Source organism: Manis javanica, chromosome 1, assembly GCF_040802235.1.
Source record: "Manis javanica isolate MJ-LG chromosome 1, MJ_LKY, whole genome shotgun sequence".
In the NCBI taxonomy this organism is placed as follows: Eukaryota; Metazoa; Chordata; class Mammalia; order Pholidota; family Manidae; genus Manis; species Manis javanica.
In genome coordinates, this window is record NC_133156.1 from 6,761,596 (window position 1) to 6,781,069 (window position 19,474).

General features: G+C 31.9%; 1 protein-coding gene across 7 annotated transcripts in view; it reads right to left on the reverse strand.

Moving 5' to 3' along the window:
* PSPC1 (paraspeckle component 1) overlaps positions 1-19,474 on the reverse strand; it is an 89,799-nt gene that overhangs the window by 33,951 nt on the left and 36,374 nt on the right. For 2 of the 7 annotated variants that reach the window (XR_012125697.1, XM_017656937.3), the window contains exons 7-8: positions 4,181-4,238; positions 687-856 (exon numbers count right to left, since the gene is read on the reverse strand). The exons of 1 other annotated variant lie outside the window; for it this stretch is intronic. Coding sequence is in view for 2 of the 6 variants with exons in the window: in XM_017656937.3 (XP_017512426.1) it covers positions 687-856; positions 4,181-4,238 (228 nt within the window). In the remaining 4 variants the exon portion in view is untranslated. Of the gene's footprint in view, positions 1-686; positions 857-4,180; positions 4,239-10,515; positions 12,166-19,474 lie in introns of those variants that run through there. 4 more of the 7 variants (XR_012125731.1, XR_012125729.1, XR_012125722.1 and 1 more) reach the window with 3 other exon arrangements.

Consider the following 19,474-nt stretch of genomic DNA (forward strand, 5'->3'; position numbering starts at 1 on the left):
TAAAGATGACTAAGGGAAAATGAAAAAAGGTATCAGTCTTGCTACTGATAATCAAATACAATGAAAGTTACAACTGAAAAATGTTGTTTTTATATTTAACCCACACAAAGATATCTTCACACTCTCAAACCAAGACATAAAAATTGTCTACTTTAAATTTAGTAACAAATGCAATTAGTAGTCCTATAATGCAACAACGTAAATTTAAAGTATACTTTAAAACTTCAACATAAATTATTTTACAGTTAAAATGAATTCTCTGAAATTAATGATAAACAATCTTTTTACTAAAATGTGTGTCTTCAAATATACTGGAGCTTTGTCCCTCAACAAAGGTAAGGAGTCCTCACAGGAAAAGAACACAATTATAAAATATTTGACCATTCATTATATTGAATGCTGAGGTGAACACAAAAGCACTGAAAAAAATAACTTTAATTAACATATGTATTTGCTATATACTGAAGTACAAAAAAGCATGCTATGGATGGTAATCCTAACTCGGGATGCTTAAAACTTGCCTCTCACAAATGAATACATGACTTCACCAAAGTACTTGTTCTTCATTGGATACTGATCTTCACTGCCAAAACAAATGACGCCAAACTATGTTAAGTGTGAAGTTACCTTTGGGGCAGAAGTAGGTATTAATAAATATAATCAAAATAATGTTTATGATACATTACCACTGTTCCATTATCTGGCATCATTGGAGTTCCCATATTTGCAGCTCCTTCTGGTCCCATGGCAGGACCAGGACCCATTGGTGGGCCAGGTATAGTTCCTCTGTTGTTCATATTCATACCCATCATTGGAGGAGGACCTTGGTTACCAGCAGGTGCTGGGCTAAATGCATCTACGCAAAACAATCTGTACTTAGAGCTGTCCTATCTTAGTTTAGTAAACATTAAAAACTTAACAGTACTTATGCAATCTATATAGCAAGTTTACCAAAATCATTTTTCTTCCTTAAGAATGGGACACTCAATTTTCTACTCTGTAGTCAAGTAGGACCTAAACTATAAAATTTTCATCCCCAAAACAAATGTACATAAAACAAGTGAGTCAACTATCAATTGTTTTAGGACAAAAGAGACTGTAAAAACTTGAAGTTTTTCAAAAACTCAGTACTATTTTCTATTGTCTACTTTTTAACAAAATACTTCCTTTAAAATGGCAACCAGACTGTACCAGCTTAAATTAAAACCAAAGGATCAGCCCTTAGGAAAACATTTAATTTCTTAAAGTCAAGGCTAAAAATATTATCATGTGAACTGAATTAAGTTGTAAAAGGAAAAAACACTTCTGTGTGTGTGTATATATATATGTATGTACATATATATAAAACATATATACATTTATTCACTGTAACTAACCTCTCAACTTTTATAGTTACTGAACATCTCCCAAAAACTATAGGAAGTAGTTTCTTAAATTTATGTAAAAATATGCAATCTCAACAACTGAAAGGAATCATGACAAAATTTGTTTTTAAAAGCAACTTCAACCAATCACAGATAAAATATTAATACGGTTATTTTAATTTTTCAACATGCTGAAATTCTAGAAATGGCATCAAGTATACTTCAAATTTTTCATCAAAGGTATACATCTGCCTCATGTTAGAGCTATAATACTTATACTTACAATGGCCTCAACTAAGGCATTTTTAGATATCTTCTTTAATTTTTTTTCACTTTAAAGTACTCATGCATTTATCATTCAAAATTCATTAAAAGAGACTGACTCCAACTTAGAGCTTTCCTCTAGGTTTTCATTATGTAGGTCAATTTTATTATACTCAAAATTCAACCTCTCAAAAACACATTATAACAGGAGTTGAAGTTTTCATTCAAACCCACTACACAGCATGTAGAGCAAATGTAAGCAAATGAACTCTACATATGGCTAAGTCCAGGTAGCAGCTGAGGGAAAGAAGTTTTACTTCTTTCCAGTCCCTGGCAACATGCCATTGCTCTTCTTAAAGCCAATGCACAGGAACCTAGCAACTTCATAGGAAAGGAATTAATTCTTTAATATCAAAATGTTCTTACTAATAAATTCGCACTGTCCAAGAATATTTTTATTCCCTTAGCATATAGCTATAAATAAAAAAATTTACCAGACTTCCACAACATCTCCCACAATGGAAATGAGGAAGGGTAGAGACAGTATCTAGGAGGACTCTTCCCTCAATTTTCCTCTAAAGAACAGATCAAGGATTCAGGTTTTTATTCTCTATTTAATAGAACATGGCTGTTACACCTAACTTGTGAGATTCAAATACAACTATACAACTATGGGTATAATAAAATAAACCAAAAATAGTCATTTTCGATTATAAGTAGTTGAAGTAGTCTTATTTTTAGTAACTATATTATCCACCACATAGCTATTAAACTAAATTTAAAGATCTAACAAATTTTAGAATTCTCTGGTCCTCTGAAAAGAAGTTTTATAATCTATGTTTCACAAGGTACATTACAATGGTCCAGAAACTCTACTGCCACATTCCATCAATGTAACTTGATAAGACAATTTACTGACTCAAAAGCAACATTCAACTGCATGATAATGACTCATAACTCCAGTAAACTGCTTGGATAAAGTCTCACATTGAATAAAATGTAAAGAGGAGAAAATTAAATGGTTTGAACTTTAGAGGAGTTAAGCGCTCACATGTATATGGTTCTCTGGTGAATAAAATGACATAAAATGTTTTAATTCTCTTAAATTCCTAATTAAACAAGGACTCTTAAGGGCATATTCTCCTAATTCTTTGGATAAAGATGACTATCAAGCAGTCAATCAATGTTTTCAGGGTCTCTGCAACATCAGAAAAATCTCAAGTTTGGTTCTGACGTTAATGACAATCTAATAATTACAACAGAATTTCAAACTACCTACAATTCTTAACAATCTTACACTTACAATCCTTAAAACTGCCTGGGTTATATTAAACACCACCCCACAGTTTACTTTAAAAGACATAAATACTGAATTACTCAACTGCGCTTCACAGTTTAGAACTTGTGTACTTTTTGTTCACTAATTACTCGTGATCTGTCTTAATAACTTCACAATTAAGTTCTTTATGGGAAAGGGCCATGTTTCATGCTTCCTTTGCACACCCGAGATACTTGGTAACTTCTTTTCAGTAGCTCAGGAAAGTAGCCAAGTAAACAGCAATCAATAATTTTAGATGATCTGGTTCGTGGTGGCAAAAAAACTGGCAGGAGAGGTAGAGATGAAAAGGCTCATCTTGGAAAAATGCTCATTCCACCTATTAGATGCATTAACACTTTTTATTCCAAACACTGTATGTTCTAAGTACAATCTGGATTTTCTCAGTGGGTGTGCATGTCATGTGTATTATAATGCACAGATCAATGTAAACTTTACAACAATATGTACATTTGAGTTAGGATTTTACTTCATGACACCTTCTGTTGGGACCATGTGAAATGAGTATGTAAAATTTACCTAATTTTTAAATGAATATCTCCAATAAGACCTATGAAGACAATACATTACACACTTTTTCCTTCAACTTATTTACTTGATACTTTCCCTGACAATACAGCCAATCAAGTTTAAATAGGCACTTTCTAAAAAACTTTATATCAACTCTAAAGATACGCATCAGCCTAAGTGTGCAAGACACATCTCATTTCCTTGTCAAGTTATGGATGCCTCCGGTGCATTTCTGTGCATAATACTGTAGGTTAGGGCAAAATAAGGAAAACAATCAGCAAAACAAAAATAGCTTCGAAGTTATACAAAAGAGAGAAATTATAAAACCCTCTCAAAAAGCTTAAAAACACTGGAACTCAGAAACTACCAAATTTCCAAGGTAAAAAAGCCAATTTTAAGGCACGAAATTTGACTTTTAAAAATGCAACAATATAGCTATATTATAATGAAAAAGTTCCAAATTGTACCAAAACCTGGTTACAGGTTTCTTACATTAAATCTATTAAGATAAAATATATCTTTTTAGCCCCCAAACAAAATGATAAATGTTCTTACATATGTGTTTATTATACCTTTTTTTCCCAATTTAATAAATACTGGTTCCAAATATTATTGTGTTACTGATATGTAGGTACCACAAATAGCATGTACAGTTCCCCAAAGAATTACAAGTAAGTTACAGAAGCCTTTTGCTTCAAATCCCTACCTCCCATGTTTATTGCTCCACGGGGACCCATATCACCCATTCTCATTTCCTGTTCTCTCTGTAAGTAAACATAGTGGTCACAGTCAACCTATCGATCTTAACGACTTTACATTTCCCATCTAAAATCAAAAAGAAAAGAATAAATTGGGATATCACTTTCCATTAAAATTTTTTTTAATTTTCCAAACACCGTATACTTAATAAGAACACCAAATAAGAAACTTCAGTTTCCCAGGCTTGATATATACAAGTGCTTAGAGTGCCCAGTTTATAATTCCTTGATTATCAATGAAAGATTACATAAAATCTACTAAAAATAGCTTTAACATTTTTACTCCAATAGATCAAAGATTGCAAAAATTACCTAGATTGCAAGAAAATAAGTCTAGTAATAATAACTACCAAGGCAAATTACCTCTTCCTCCCAGGTCACTAAAGTCTTAAAACAGAAATGACAGTTAACCATTTTTATATTCAAATGTATTCAAACGTAGATACAACATATACAGCTATGGGGGTATAAACTAAAAATAAAGTTATAGACAATTTTAATTTTTGAAATATGATAATACATCTCTGCATTTTTATTCAAGTATTCAAGCATTATTAACCTGTGACCTACTGACACACACACAGAGGTAATTATTGAAAGGCTGACATAACATTGCCTCCCTTAGGGTTTTACTGGGAAACCTAAATAAAAATGTTATTACACAGTTGGCCAGTTCTGAAACAAAATGCTCTTAAGGTTAATGATGACAACAAAATGGTCATACAATGTACAAAATGTGTTAAATTTCAGTACAGACAGTGCTTCTTAAAAACTCATCATTTATTTAAATAGTTATACAGAATTAATTTCAATGCAATCTTAAGGTGTAATTATCCAACATATAATTGAAATTTGCACTATTTTATGATCTCCAGTTTAGACAAGTGTGTTCAAGGTAGTAATCAAACATTCTGAGATAAAATAAGGTCTAAATCTAAAGGGAACATTATTTTCCTAATTATAAAAGCAATTAAAATGTATTAAAAATCATTTGATTAAAATTTCACTTAACACAAAATACTGGCAAAAAGCACCTATAAAGCTACAAATAAAGAAAATAAAAGCCTGTGATGGATAAATGCCACTAAGCAGTAAATCAACTGTACATCTAACTAATGGGGATGCTTCAAAAGGTATCTTAGTGAAGCTACAGTACAAGAAAAACACCACTTACATAGCATCATGAAATGCTCTGTCAACTTATTTTTAAAATTTAAATCCCAGTATTTTCTCAAACCTATTTAATTTTCCTAAAAATAAACGTGCCTCTTCTCATAAAACTTTTGACTATTAATGGATACTACTTTCGACCAGCAAAAAGGCTGGACTACTTTATAAAACTGATCACTGATGAGCCCATAAATTTCCCAATTATATGGAAAATACTATTTTGTAATAACACTTAACACTGTTATCAGTATCAAAACAAGTTGTCATTTTCTTATTACTAGAACCTACACTAGATACAGTATGGACTGCTTCAGCATACCCACAATCTTCCAGGTTTTATTTAAAGCATATACTTGTTACTGAAAGCCGATTGCATTTCAGCACCACAGGGTGAACCACACAGATTTTATGATTGTGACATTTTTGGAAGACAGGGCATAAATTTATATTTTTACTTTTGTATGTGCCCTAACTATGGAAGATTAAGAATATGACATCTAACCACCAACAGAGGATAATTATTATACTCTGTCTGAGGCTTCTATTTTCAAACCCCCCTTATATACTGTTACCTAAGCTGGATGCCTATGATTCACCAGTGGTGGGAATGGGGACAGACAGCCTCTCATATTGTCTCTTTGTAATTTCAACTTTACCTATCACTTTCTGAAATAACAGTGTTTATTTGGCTATTGTCCAGAAATTAAGTACTTATGTTTAATTGCTCTTAAAATATTCTATTATTCCATTTTTTCATTAACAGAACTTTATGGAAAATATAACATACTAAAGAGATTTAAGGCTTAAAGTTAACTATTCAACAGTGACCAAACACTCCCTTTCTGGTGCTCTATTATAGAACCGGTTCCAATTCTAACATCTTTAATATGATTATCAGAATGTCTTACGGTAATCCATTCTATGTAGCATATCACTGTTAAAATACCATTTCATGTTATATGCTATAGCATTTTCCACTAAATATATGTTCACTCAATTTATTCAGTTATGTCCACATTTCCTTAAATTGAGTACTATTTTATACAGCTATACTTTTAAGATTAAGAAAAATAGCATAATTAGATGACAGACCATTTTTAATCTATTTTAAAAGTAAAAGAAGTTTCCAGTTTCCTAGTCATGTCTTAAGGTTACTGTAACTTTCTATAAATCCACTGGTACATACTTTCACTAAAATTAGAGGCAGAGATAATATGTAAAGGTAGTTTAATGGAAATTAAGACCGTATTTCTTATTATAACTTGATATATAATGAAGAGAATCACTCAAAGTTCACTATTACTGTGTATCCACCAAAAAGCAATACACAAGGCCCTCACTTCTCCTGAGTTACTTCTAATGTACTTTAAATTTGAACTAGTATATATGTGATATTTTTAAAATACAAATTTTAATGATGCTTTAATTTTTCAAAAATTAAGAGTTGTGGTTTGACATGAAACTTACATGTAAACAAAATCTCTAAAACTACAATGCAGTAAAATGATAAAGCTGTGAGAACATAGTCTTAATTCAATTAATCTTCACAGCAACCCTATGAAGCAGGTCTACTGTTACCCTATTTTAGAAATCATAAAACTGTGGCACAGAGCTGTTAAATAACTTACTCCAGGTCATAACTACATATAGTAAGTGGTTGGGCTGACCTATAAAATTCTGCCAGAGTTCATAAAATTCCCATATTCACAAAGCACCTTCACTTTTCAACAATTCCAACAGAAATTAACAAGAGGCAAGATTTTAAATATATTTTTAGGATTTATAAGAAAATGTGCCTTTCCATTAAAAGAATTATGCAGTATATGCCTAAAATCTTGTCACTGAAATATGCTTAAATTCACAACCGAACAAAAAAGTAAACAAAGTCTGGCTTATTTGTTGAACCATACATCAAAGCAGCTTTTCATTAAAAGAACAAGTCTCAAAAAGCATGGCTCATGGAGTATTACGAGTACCCAAGACTCTTTCAGGAAATGCACAATTCAAAACTATTTCATGTCTTATCAACATTAAAACAGTTATAATACTACAATCTAATTGGGCTTTTCACTCTATTGACATTTATGTGGATAGGTGGTGGGCAAAAATCCTGGTGCTTTACCACAAACCAAGGCACTTGCATCCAGTTCTTAACAGTAATCATGTATTCTTCACAATAGCAGTTAAAATTTTTCAACTATTAATACCTGGATGAAGCAGTGAAAATTTTATTAAATCACGATCCTTGAGCACATCTTAAAAACAGGCATACCTCATTTTATTGCATTTCACAGATACCACGGTTTTTATAAACTGAAGGTTTGTGGCAACACTGTGTAGGAAAAGTCTATCAGCTCCATTTTTCCCAACAGCATTTGCTCACATGGTATCTCTGTGTCACATTTTGGTAATTCTCACAATATCTAGAACTTTTTCATCATTATAGTTGACATGGTGATCTATGATTACCACTCACTGAAGGCTCATATGATGGTTAGCATTTTTTGACAATGAAGTATTTTTTCACTAAGGTATGTACACTGTTTTTTTAGACATAACATGCTTGCAATTTAACAGACTACAGTATAGTATAAACCTTATTTTTATATGCAGTGGAAAACCAAGAAATTTATTTGGCTCACCTTATCACAATAAAGTGATATTAACTTTTATTGCAGTGTCTGGAACCAAACCCACAGTATCTACAAGACATGCCTGTAATTCTATGCAACAAAACAGGACATATATGTATATATTAAAGCACTTCTGCTACATTCTGAAGTAGACTGACTATTTCAAGAACAACCATTCCTGTGACTGAGTTCCAAACTGAGTGAGACCCTTTTTTGGGAAACAAGATTTTTACTTGCGACAACTTTTGACAGACAAACTGATTACTTATTTATATGTACAGGCATCCCCTGCTTTTTCAAAGTTCGTGTTACTGCACTTTGCTTTTTACAAGACATACATTAGTCCCTGTTTTCACTAACCAAAAGAAATCCGAAGAGATTTTCAGTTTTACAGAAAAAAGCGAAAAATGAAAATCGCATTCAGCATTTGTCTTCAAGCAAGCCCTTACAGACACAGCAGACTCCCAGTGCAGGGAGAGTAGCACTGCCAAGCTCTTTCCCTGGGAATTACACTCAGCATCAAGCAGACACAGCTTTTAACTGTGTCTGTGAATACCTGTGCTTTGTACTGATTTATTCTATTGTATCTTTTAGCAAGCAAGATGTGTTCTAAGGTATCAGAGACGCATAAGAGGTTATTTCTTAGGTTTGGGAATGCTCAAGATTTTTTCATATAGATTAACAGTAGTTGCTTCTTTGCTTTTCGTCATTTCAGCTTACAAAAGGTGTCACAGGAACGCTCTACTTTCAGACAGCAGAGGAGATCTGTATTTGTCAGACTTTCTGACAAGATCAGCAGTTAATACTAAGAAATGTGATTTGTTTTTAATTTGGAAGATTTGCATAACTCAATGGATTAACATTTTTCTAATGTTTGGTACATGACATTACAAAATCATGCATGATTAAAGTCCATTCAAGTTCAAAGTAGACCAATGAATTATAATGCAAAAGAGTGGTTTTAAGAAACTCCTGCTTATCAAGTTTTACTGCAGTATCAAACAAGAATATCTACACTTAAAACTGAAAAGGTTAAAATATATTCATCACTATTTACTAATTACTTCATGTGAAGCCAGATTTTCTTCATATACTTTAACCAAAAGAGCATTTTGCAACAGATGGAGTGAAGAAGCAAACATAAGCCAACAATTTATGAGAAAAACACTGAAAAAAATCTACGTAACACTGAAACAATTCCACTCTTCCCACCACATTAAAGTAGAACAGTAAAGAGATTTGCAAAACCTGTAAAATAAGGCCACTCTTCTCACTACAATGTATTTTCTTTCAAATTTCTCTTCTAACGTGGTAAACACTGATATAGCTAAACAAGAGTCTTTGGGGTCTCCAGTGATTTTTAACAGTGTGAAGGAATTTTAAAACCAGGAAGTTTGAGAACCACTTTTTAAGTTCCAGTTGGAATTCGTTCATGAAAATAAAAAGTTACAGGAAATCTGCATAATATACATCAACTAAACCAGTATACACCGAAATGCAGAACTTGATGACTATTTTATATAGACTATGTATTTTTTTCCCATTAATATTTAACATTTAGGAATCAATCTGTGATTTTGTAGCTTTTTTGTTTTTAGTTAACCAAATTTAAATAAGAATTATATCATACAAAAATAAGCTAAAATGAAGTATAATATGAGTGCCTAAGGTTTAGGAAACAGTGAACTAAATAGTTATTACCTTAACATAATACCAACTGGAATGTTTTTCAATCAATGACACCATGTTCATCCTATACTTCAATCTAAATTCTCGTTTGAATGAAGTCTTTCAATGTAGTGTTACCACAATCATTATTCTATTCTTTAATTAGTAAAGACTTCTTGTATGTCTCTACAGAAGCTTCTAAGAATACTGTCTAGGAACCACCATGTGCCATTTAGATTCCAGGTCTTACTAAAGAAAGTTAAAAAGCCTTATCTAAAAATACTGACATAGAGTATTTAAACCTACTAAAGGAAACGTAATTCTAGAGAAATGCGTAAGTATACTAGCAAGTAACAAGATCCAACCTTTTATCCTTAAATATTCCTAAAACTTTTCCTAAAAATAAATTACATTTAGCACATGAAAATAGATCTTTCCTTCACTAGAGAAGTTTACAAAAAAGAAAAATAAGATTATTAGATAACTAGCCAAACTTTAATGGAGAAATTAAGTAGGAACTATTAGTATATGGAAATACTGTGTAACAAACAACATATTTAGAATAGAAAAATCAATTACGGGAAATAATAAGAAAACAGATGTAACAGACAAAAGCTCAAAAAACTGGCCTCTTTGCAAAGAAATCATTCACTCATTTAAAAATCAAGATACCGAAAGATGTGCATCAACAAAGTAAATTTTCCTTAATAAAGGTAATTTTAAGCTAAATGGTAAAAAAGAACATGTTCCCACTGATACAACTCAAATAATAGCATGCAAATTCCAACACAACAAAGAGAGAAAACTTAACATTTTTAATTTAAGGAATTAGAAACAATAATTTTCAAAGCATTTTATCATTCACTGCTTTAAAAAAAAAGGTGGTGGGGAAGAATGTTTTATGTAACAAGATAGTCTTTCGATATATACAATGTATGGTGGTTTTCCCCCTCAATTTGAATATATGCATTTCAAAATATCTGCATCCATGAGTACTGGGAAATTGTTCCTGTTTTATTATCATCAATGATGATTATAATCATGATTATGATTAAAATGAAACACTGACTCATGTATCATTAGGGAAATGCAAATTAAGGAGCGATACAACAGAGCAATTAGAATGGCCAAAATCCTAAACACTGATAACAAAATGCAGGCAAGGATCTGGAGAAAAAGTCTCATTCCTGCTGGTAGGAAAGAAAATGTTGTGTCCACTTTGGAAAATCATGTAAGTTTCCTACAAAACTAAACATATGTTTGCCATATGCTCCAGCAACCAGCATTCTTGGTTATTTACCCAAAGGAGTTGAAAACTACATCCACACAAAAACCTGCGCATTGATGTTTATAGCAGCTTTATTTATAATAGCTGAAACTTGGAAGTAACAAAGATGTCCTTCAATAGGTGAATGAATAAAAAAATTGTGACAATGTGGACAGTGTGACAACATCCAGACAATGGAACATTCAGCACTAAAAATAAATGTGCTAACAAGCCATGAAAAGACACAGAGAAAGAAACCTTAAGTGCACTGCGAAGAAGCCACTATGGAAAGGTTACATACTGTATGATTCCAAGTACATGACATTTGGGGGAAAGGCAAAACTGTGGAGACCGCAAAACAATCAGTGATTGAAAGGATAAGTTAAGGAAGATTTTTAGGACAGTGAAACTCTTCTTTATGATATTATAATGGTGGGTGTATGTCATTATACATTTGTCCAAACCCAGAGAATATGCAACACCAAGAGTGAACCCTAAACTATGAACTTTGGGTAACGAGGCATGACCTGCTCCACGTCATTACCTATTGCTGGTATAACTGCATCCAGGTATAACTGCAACAGATGTACCACTCTGCAGTGTGGGGCTGTGACAGTAATGCAATCTGTGCATGTCAGGAGAAGGTGCATGGGAAATCCCTACACCTTCTTCTAAATTTTGCTGTGAACCCTAAAACCACTCAAAAAAGTAAAGTAAAAAAAACTTCAGAATGTTTCTTTTTGGATAATCAATTCTATCTTAATTTACACTGTAAATTTTAGTTATGAAATAATAAATGTTACTTGTTAAATTCTTAATCAGAAATACAAGGCAACAAACAAATATAACAGGGGGACTTATTCTTAGCTGACCATACTCATTAACCTTAAGACATGTACCTGAGAAACTAGATTCATTCAATGTATTTTTAAAGCCTAGTTCAGGCAGCTTACTAGAGTTTACTCTGATGTCACTAACAAATTCAACTGCTCACGTAGCAAAATTAACTGCTGCTTTCTAAATGAAGATGAATTAAACGTAATTACATAAAATCTAGCAGACATCAAGAGACAGAAGAATTAAACTTACATTCAGCTGAGAATTTTATCTTTAATCTACGTATCTGAAGGACATTTTCAAGATCATCATTTTCAACTGTCACGACAAGCTGTCTCTGAAGAGGCACTTTTAAAAACTGAAATTGATTAGGAATACTTCATTATTTTTTTCCCAAATGCTTAAAGAAATCAGCAAAAATGGTATCAGCTACAAAACAAACATAATACTTTTAACAGTATCTTACAAAAGCTCACCTAATACTGGTGTCTGGTCTGCCATTTCTTTACCCATAAACTCTTAGTGTGTACAATTCCATATCAAAGTCAAAACAACTATCATGATTGGCCAGATCAAAATATGAAAGATGAAACAAAAGAACAAATATAAACTTCATAAGAAGCAATTCTAAATTGGTCTCACCAACAGAAGAAAGCAGTGGAAGAAGCAAACAAAGCAGATGTGTTCCAATGGATAAAGAAGTAAGTATGTACTTAATAGAGTATCTTTTTCTGTTTGTGATACTAGGCATTAAACAAATTACCTTAGTAGTCTATCAGAAGCTTTGGAATTTTGACAAATTGTATACTGTTTGTAAGTAGGTAACTCAAAGCAACAGACTCAACATACAGTTAATTTTTACATATCTAGTGATAACTAAAATTCAAGAAGTTATTTAAAATTTATAATTTGAGAAGCTACTACTATAATAGGTTTATAACTGTTTAAAAGCAGGATTTAGGAAAAGCAGTAATAAGCCAAATGCAGAAGTTATCTTGTGAGAAACATGGTAAATTTACAAAAGCAAAGACAGGATTTGAAATGTGGTGCACAATATAGTAAAGGATACCATGAGACAAAGAAGTAAATATACCCATATATTTTTCAGTTATTTGAAATTTTAAACAGAAATAAATGTGTTTCATCAGCAGAGCATGCTTATAAACCCAAGTTCCTTAACAATTACCACTAGTAGTTACTTAATAATTAAATATGGTTATTGACATTTACCTAGTTTGATTTGGTATACAATTCTGACATTTCAGGTGATACTACAGAGCTTCAATGCCCTCAATATGAAGTATAGAAGACATTAGATATTCACTGACCTAAAAAATTTTTTTTTATATAATCACTTTGTAGGACACCTCTGGTAAGGTACTCTAAATCTTACATTAAGAAATCACAAAGTAGAAGCAACAAGTTGAATTTTTATGTCTTCCTAAAATCTAGTTACTAATTCAAACTATTTAATAATTAAATTAAATTATTATTATTCATATTATATATATTGGACATTTCCAAAAACATGTCACTTTAGTTGAACATTTCTATTCCCTAATTGTGACTCTCCTCGTCTTCAACCCCTCAAAGACGGTACATAGTAGCTAAAAGATCTTACCATTCTGAATCAAGAAAGATGAGAACTTACCATTTCTTTCAAATGAAAGACATGCGGTATACCTACAACATGGTGGGATAATAAACTAACCGTATCAGTTAAGAAGAAAAAAAAAACACCCAAAATAAGGTCCACAACAGTGCTGAAACTACTCAATAACACCTCTGACACTCCCTAGAAAGACTGTTTCTCTAAACTGTCGTTTAGTTGTGCCTCTTAACATACTCTGTACAGGTACTCTGCAGAAGGAATGACCCTTGGCTTAATTCTTCTCTTTATATTCTATGGTACTCAGCACTGTGTTTTGAACACAGGAAAACAATGAACAAACTTTTCTTACTAAATGGAAACCTGAAAGTCTTCCTATAAGTCTAATACTCTGAAAGGATATTCAAGTGCAATCTGCATATTAAAAAAAGTTAGGTGTGCTGAAAATGAAGCACAAAAAATTGGTGATTCTTTGACTGTTTTAAAATTTACTCTTCATTATGTGATTCTATTATGAAGTCTATAAAAATGCATCAACAGCTGCACCCCAATGCCACCCATGTTTCAAAACTACTGATGTTTAACATTAGTAATAACAAGGTATAGCGCCCATAAAGAACACTGAAAACATGACTGAGCTACACTGGCATCTGGGAAAAAAAGAAATCAATCCATCATTTAATTCTTGCAGCTTACATTTAAGTACCTACAATCAGAAGAAAATGTAAAGTACAAAGAGAGAGAACTAAAAATTATATAGGATCACATTTGTGTGAGTAGTCGGAGAAGATTATGTATGTGCTGAGTATATACAGATATTCTCCAGGAGGGAAAAAAGAGATAATGGAAAATTTCCAGGATTATGAGCCTCTCTGAAACTCTAATGGAAGGTTAAGACCAAAAAAAGACACTAGAGTCATCTTAGTAAGAAATAGTTAAGTAAAATAATGTCCTCTGGTAGAGACTGTATGGTGTATAAGGGGCTCAGTAATCATTTCCATCTGGATTCATTCAGAAGACTGTTAAATATGAATAATAAAACAGAAAAAAATCTACCACTTATAACTGTAACTTAAGATTATGGTTACCAAACATCTTGTTTGCTTGAGACAATCCATTTTAAGCGTTATAAAAAAATAATTTTAAACAGTACTCATATTCACTTTCATCAGTTTGGATGAAAACTTTAAGTTTCCCCTATATATGATTAGGTATTATTAAAAACTATTAAATAGCCCTTTTGAGAAGTGATCAAAGATTTCCAATGGCTGGTTAAAACTGACACATATCTTCAACCCAAATACCCCAAATAGTCAAAATCCTAAAGATCACTTCCAAGAGCATATGTAAATATTATAAATATGTATGTACCTTTGTTTATTTTCATTTGGGTACAAAAGTCTAAGACAAGTTCCAATTATGTACCATCGCAAATATTCAGAAATGTTCTTAGCTCATTTTAGGAAATCAAATTACCTTAGTGAATAAATAAATGAAAACAATTAATTAACAATAAAAAAACTGGTCACAACTAGAGCATTATGTATGAGACCACTGTAATTTTAACTGTCATTGTCCATTTTGATTTTCACCATCACGTCCAAACCACCAGAACTGGCTGCCATTATACCAGCAAGAGGTAATATCCTGCCCAGCAGGTCACACCAAAATCTGACACAAACCACTACAGCAAATAAATACTCAGTTTTTCATAGGATGAAGAGGCTAAAAATCACTTGTGAAATATGTCCTGTTTGAATGCTTCAGGTGCTTAGACTTCCAAATAAACAATCTTCTACTGTAACACAATCAAATCACTTGTTAGAACTAAAAAATGTATATAAGAAAGAGGAGAGTGATGACTATATGGAAACCACAAAATGGCAACTTCTCACAAAAATGTTTCAGAAAACATATTTGTTCATACTCATTAGTAACAATTGAGATCAATTCCTTCTGCTAGCACCTAATAATGAAATTTTATGTTTGGCAGGACTTTCTGTTATGAATTTTGTACATGGCACATCAGGGAAAGTTGGGTCATAACTAAATCAAGGGCAGATAGTAAGAGTAACAATGCCAACTCAAGAAGGAGGAAAAGAGACTGACAAAATGATTAGGTAGCAGGCCAAATTTGGCAATACTAACCAAGGGGAAGTAATAGCTGAAAGAATAATGCTTTATGTCTCTACTGATCAAAAACATACAGGATTTGAAACCTCCAAGGTATCAGCTATGGGGCAGTGACACTTTATCAGTTCTTCCCATAACTTTTGCTCTGATTTATAACCTTCTGGACAGTAATTTGGTTTCTTCTGGAGCCTCGGTTCTAGGATATGAAGTGATCTGCTCAATGACCCTTCTAAAATCACTGGAAAAAGAACATATAAGTTAGTAATTTCATTTGAATTCAAACTCTTTATGAGTTTGGTTAATATGTGCCAGTTTTTATAGATGTGCCCCAACTCTTCAGACTGGCCCTAGATCAGAGGTCAGCAAACACTTTCCATAAAGGGCCAGATAATAAATACTTCAGGCTGCGCATGCCATACAGTCTTGATATAGGCTCATACAACTGTGCCACACTAGTTGAGTCTAGCCCTGACACTTCAGGCAAAACAGTCATGAACTAGACATAAATATGGCTGTTCCAATAAAACTGTTTTAAAATCAGGCAGTGTTCAGATTTGGACTGGGTTATCGCAGTCTGTTGATCCCCAGGTTTAGATGAAATACCTAAAAGACTAAAAATTAATACATCACTTACAATGATACCTCTTCTATATACAGGCTGAAAACCTAATTAAAAGTTGTCACACTAAACTACCACAGATTATTACTTACATAGAATATTGTGCTATTTATGCTAACTGTATAAATCCTGTCTCCCATGTTGAATGACTTTGAGCCCCTCCTTAAACTCCCAGATCCCATAAAAAATTTCAACTACTACTATACTCATCTTAAAATATGGCCAGTGGTTTTCTACCTCTGTGAATGAAAATAAGCAAGCAAGAGTTCTTAAAATGCAGATCCCATGGCTCCAACCCAGACCCACTGTATCAAACTATTTGGTGGACTGGATCTCAGGCACTTTTCTTAATTTCCACAGATATGCTGCAAAGATCTAATGCAATGTGTCCCAAAGGCTGAAAACTAATGGATTTAACTAAAAATGTGATAAATGGTCAACATACCTAAATCTACCTGGATCAAAGAATTGATTTGTAAGAACCCACATTTTTAAAAAGCTCCAAGTGGTTAATATGCACTCATTTGAAAAACACTACCACATAAGAAGCATTACATCTTTAGCCTCTGGCTATACCTCCTTGATACTTTTGGCCATGTTACATAATACCAGAGAGGCACAATGCAGCACCTATGACAAAGGAACATAACTGGGTCATATTATTGCCTAAACATATAATACATACTTATATTTGCAGGTTTATTACGTATGTGTGTTCAAATATCGAGGGCTATTCCCACCTACTCAAATAGGAATAAAAAATTCTTCAATATCTATTCATGTATATATTTTGAAAAAGATATAAAGGGTTATTCTTTTCTTCACTAAAAACTAATTACATTTACCATACCAGAAAAATAAACTTCTAAAAAGAAACTTCAAAGTAGCAAACAAGCTAAACATTGCCCCAGTTTTCCTAAACAAAGTATTTTATAATTATACGATATAACTACTAAGACTAAAATTACATTTAGATACTTTATGACATTATCTTTTTCCCAAGAAAGCAAAGTTTATTCTAGGAAAGTACATTAAAAAATGTTATAATTAAAATCTCCCCTTTACTCCAACCCAAACTGTATTACAAATAAAAACTGGTACAATGCAGTACTTAAATTTACAGTAAGTGGAGCTACCAAACTAATACAAAAAAAATCAAAAGGACAAACATAAAGGACAATTTCATACATTCTTATCAGAATAATCTCTTGTGATATGTCCCAAAGGCTGTAAAACTGTTAATAGAAAATTTCATCCTTGTAATACTACCTATAAAATGGTTCAAAATACACTTCACACCATGGTAAAAATAAACCTAAATGTACTTAAGGCACAGCATAAAAAAATATACTTTTATGGCAATCAAAAATAAATTAGGCTACAGGAGTGAAAAATAAAGTTTAATTTGTAATTATCAGAGCTATTATCAAAGAGCATGACTTAGAGAAAAAAGGTATGAAATAAAAATGATTACTTCTAATTAAGGGCTGACATATCCTTGAGACTCTAAAAATGTTCACTGCAGGGGACATATGTTCACTGCATGTGCCATATGTTCACTGCATGTCATAAAATTACAATGAAGCTGAAGGCTAACAAAGAAATACATGACCAGATAGATATGGGGGGTGTTTTCCCCCATTTTGTTAACATTCTTAATAATTATCCAAGACACAAAATATGGAAATGACTATTTATTTTATAATTCAAAGCCCATATTATTAGTTGTGTTGGAATATTTCTAATAGGAATATGAGAAAGAAATGAGAGCTGATATCGTTAAACAAACCAAGTAAATCTACTTTGCTCTTATTACTTGGGCAAACTAAACACTTACCATTTGATTCTTCCCTTTAAACTCAACAGTAAAAAAAGAGAAAGCACATAAGAGAGCCTAATTTCAAAGCTTGTAAAAACAAAAACGTTAAAACTGTTTAACAATTTTTTCCAAAGTTTTCAAAATAAATGAATAAATGATTCAATAATTGCCTCAATGTCTTTTCTATTAACACAAAGGCTGAGACCTGTAAAGAGCTGTTGTATTTCTTTAGTACTTGATTATACTATGCCATGCTATAATTCTTCAGTACTCAGTTTGTATTAGCAAGCATTATGAAGCTGACACCAAAATAATAAACTTATTTCTATTCATAATTTCTAATCACAAAAAAATCTAAAAGTAGAATAAAGATTCTGTTTTCCTCTAAGTATTGAATTTCATTGTTATGTATTATTTAAAATATGGTTCCTCTTCAGAAAATTAAAAACAGAGTAACTTTGAGGTCTAACATGAATACTAATTAGAAAAAAAAGTGAACAATTTTCCAACCCAGTGGTTCAGCAAACTTTTACTGTAAAGGGCCAAAGAGTAAATTTTAGGTTTTGTGGGCCACAAACACTAATACTCTTTTTTTTCCCTTATCCATCAACTCTTTAAAAATTCTTAGCTCTGGGGTAGGATGGTATGAAAACTGGGGTGGTTCCCAGCTACAGTTTGCAGACCTCTGCTCTAGCCAAATTAATCTTATGATGCTTCTAATATGCAACACATACTTTGACTATTTGAAAACAAAATATCTTAATACTGAATTATATAATCATCTAAGTTTTCTAAGAGCATAATTTTATAAAACAATAAATCTATTTTTGAAATGCCAATAAATCTACCATGAGTACTTTTAAATTACTAGTTTACTTATTCTCAAAGTTCACTGGACATCTGTAAAATTTTACCCATTAAAATTAATTTTAAATATACAAACATTTTCAAATTAAAATAAGAATTTGCATTATTTCAATTTTAAATTGTAGCAACATTTTCAAATCCTTTTTGAATAAGAAAGTGAAATTAAAACTGTCTTTCATTAATTATACCTTCATTAAATGTCCTTAATATATTTAAAAAACTGGTATAATTTCTAAAAATTATCAAATGATTTCAAAGGATAAAAAGTCTGCAGTCAATTTTGTGATACAACCAAGTTAATCAAGTTTAACAGTACTTCTAGTAAAGTTTCATTTCCTTCTAGTCCCGTAAATAATTTATGCATGACAGTATTACAAATAGCTACACATCTACTCGAAGAATATAATGTTTATGAAACCAGAAAAATATTAAGTAAGGTATTAAGCAAGTTAACTTCACCAAGTTTACCATAAGCTAGCACTTTAGTAAAATAAATGTTCAGGTATATTTCCTCAATGGAATAAAATAAAAGTTTCCCTAATAAATATATCGTATGTAGCTTACATCTTGATTATATCTGCAGATTAAAACAATATTATTACTAGCTGTCAAAATACAGG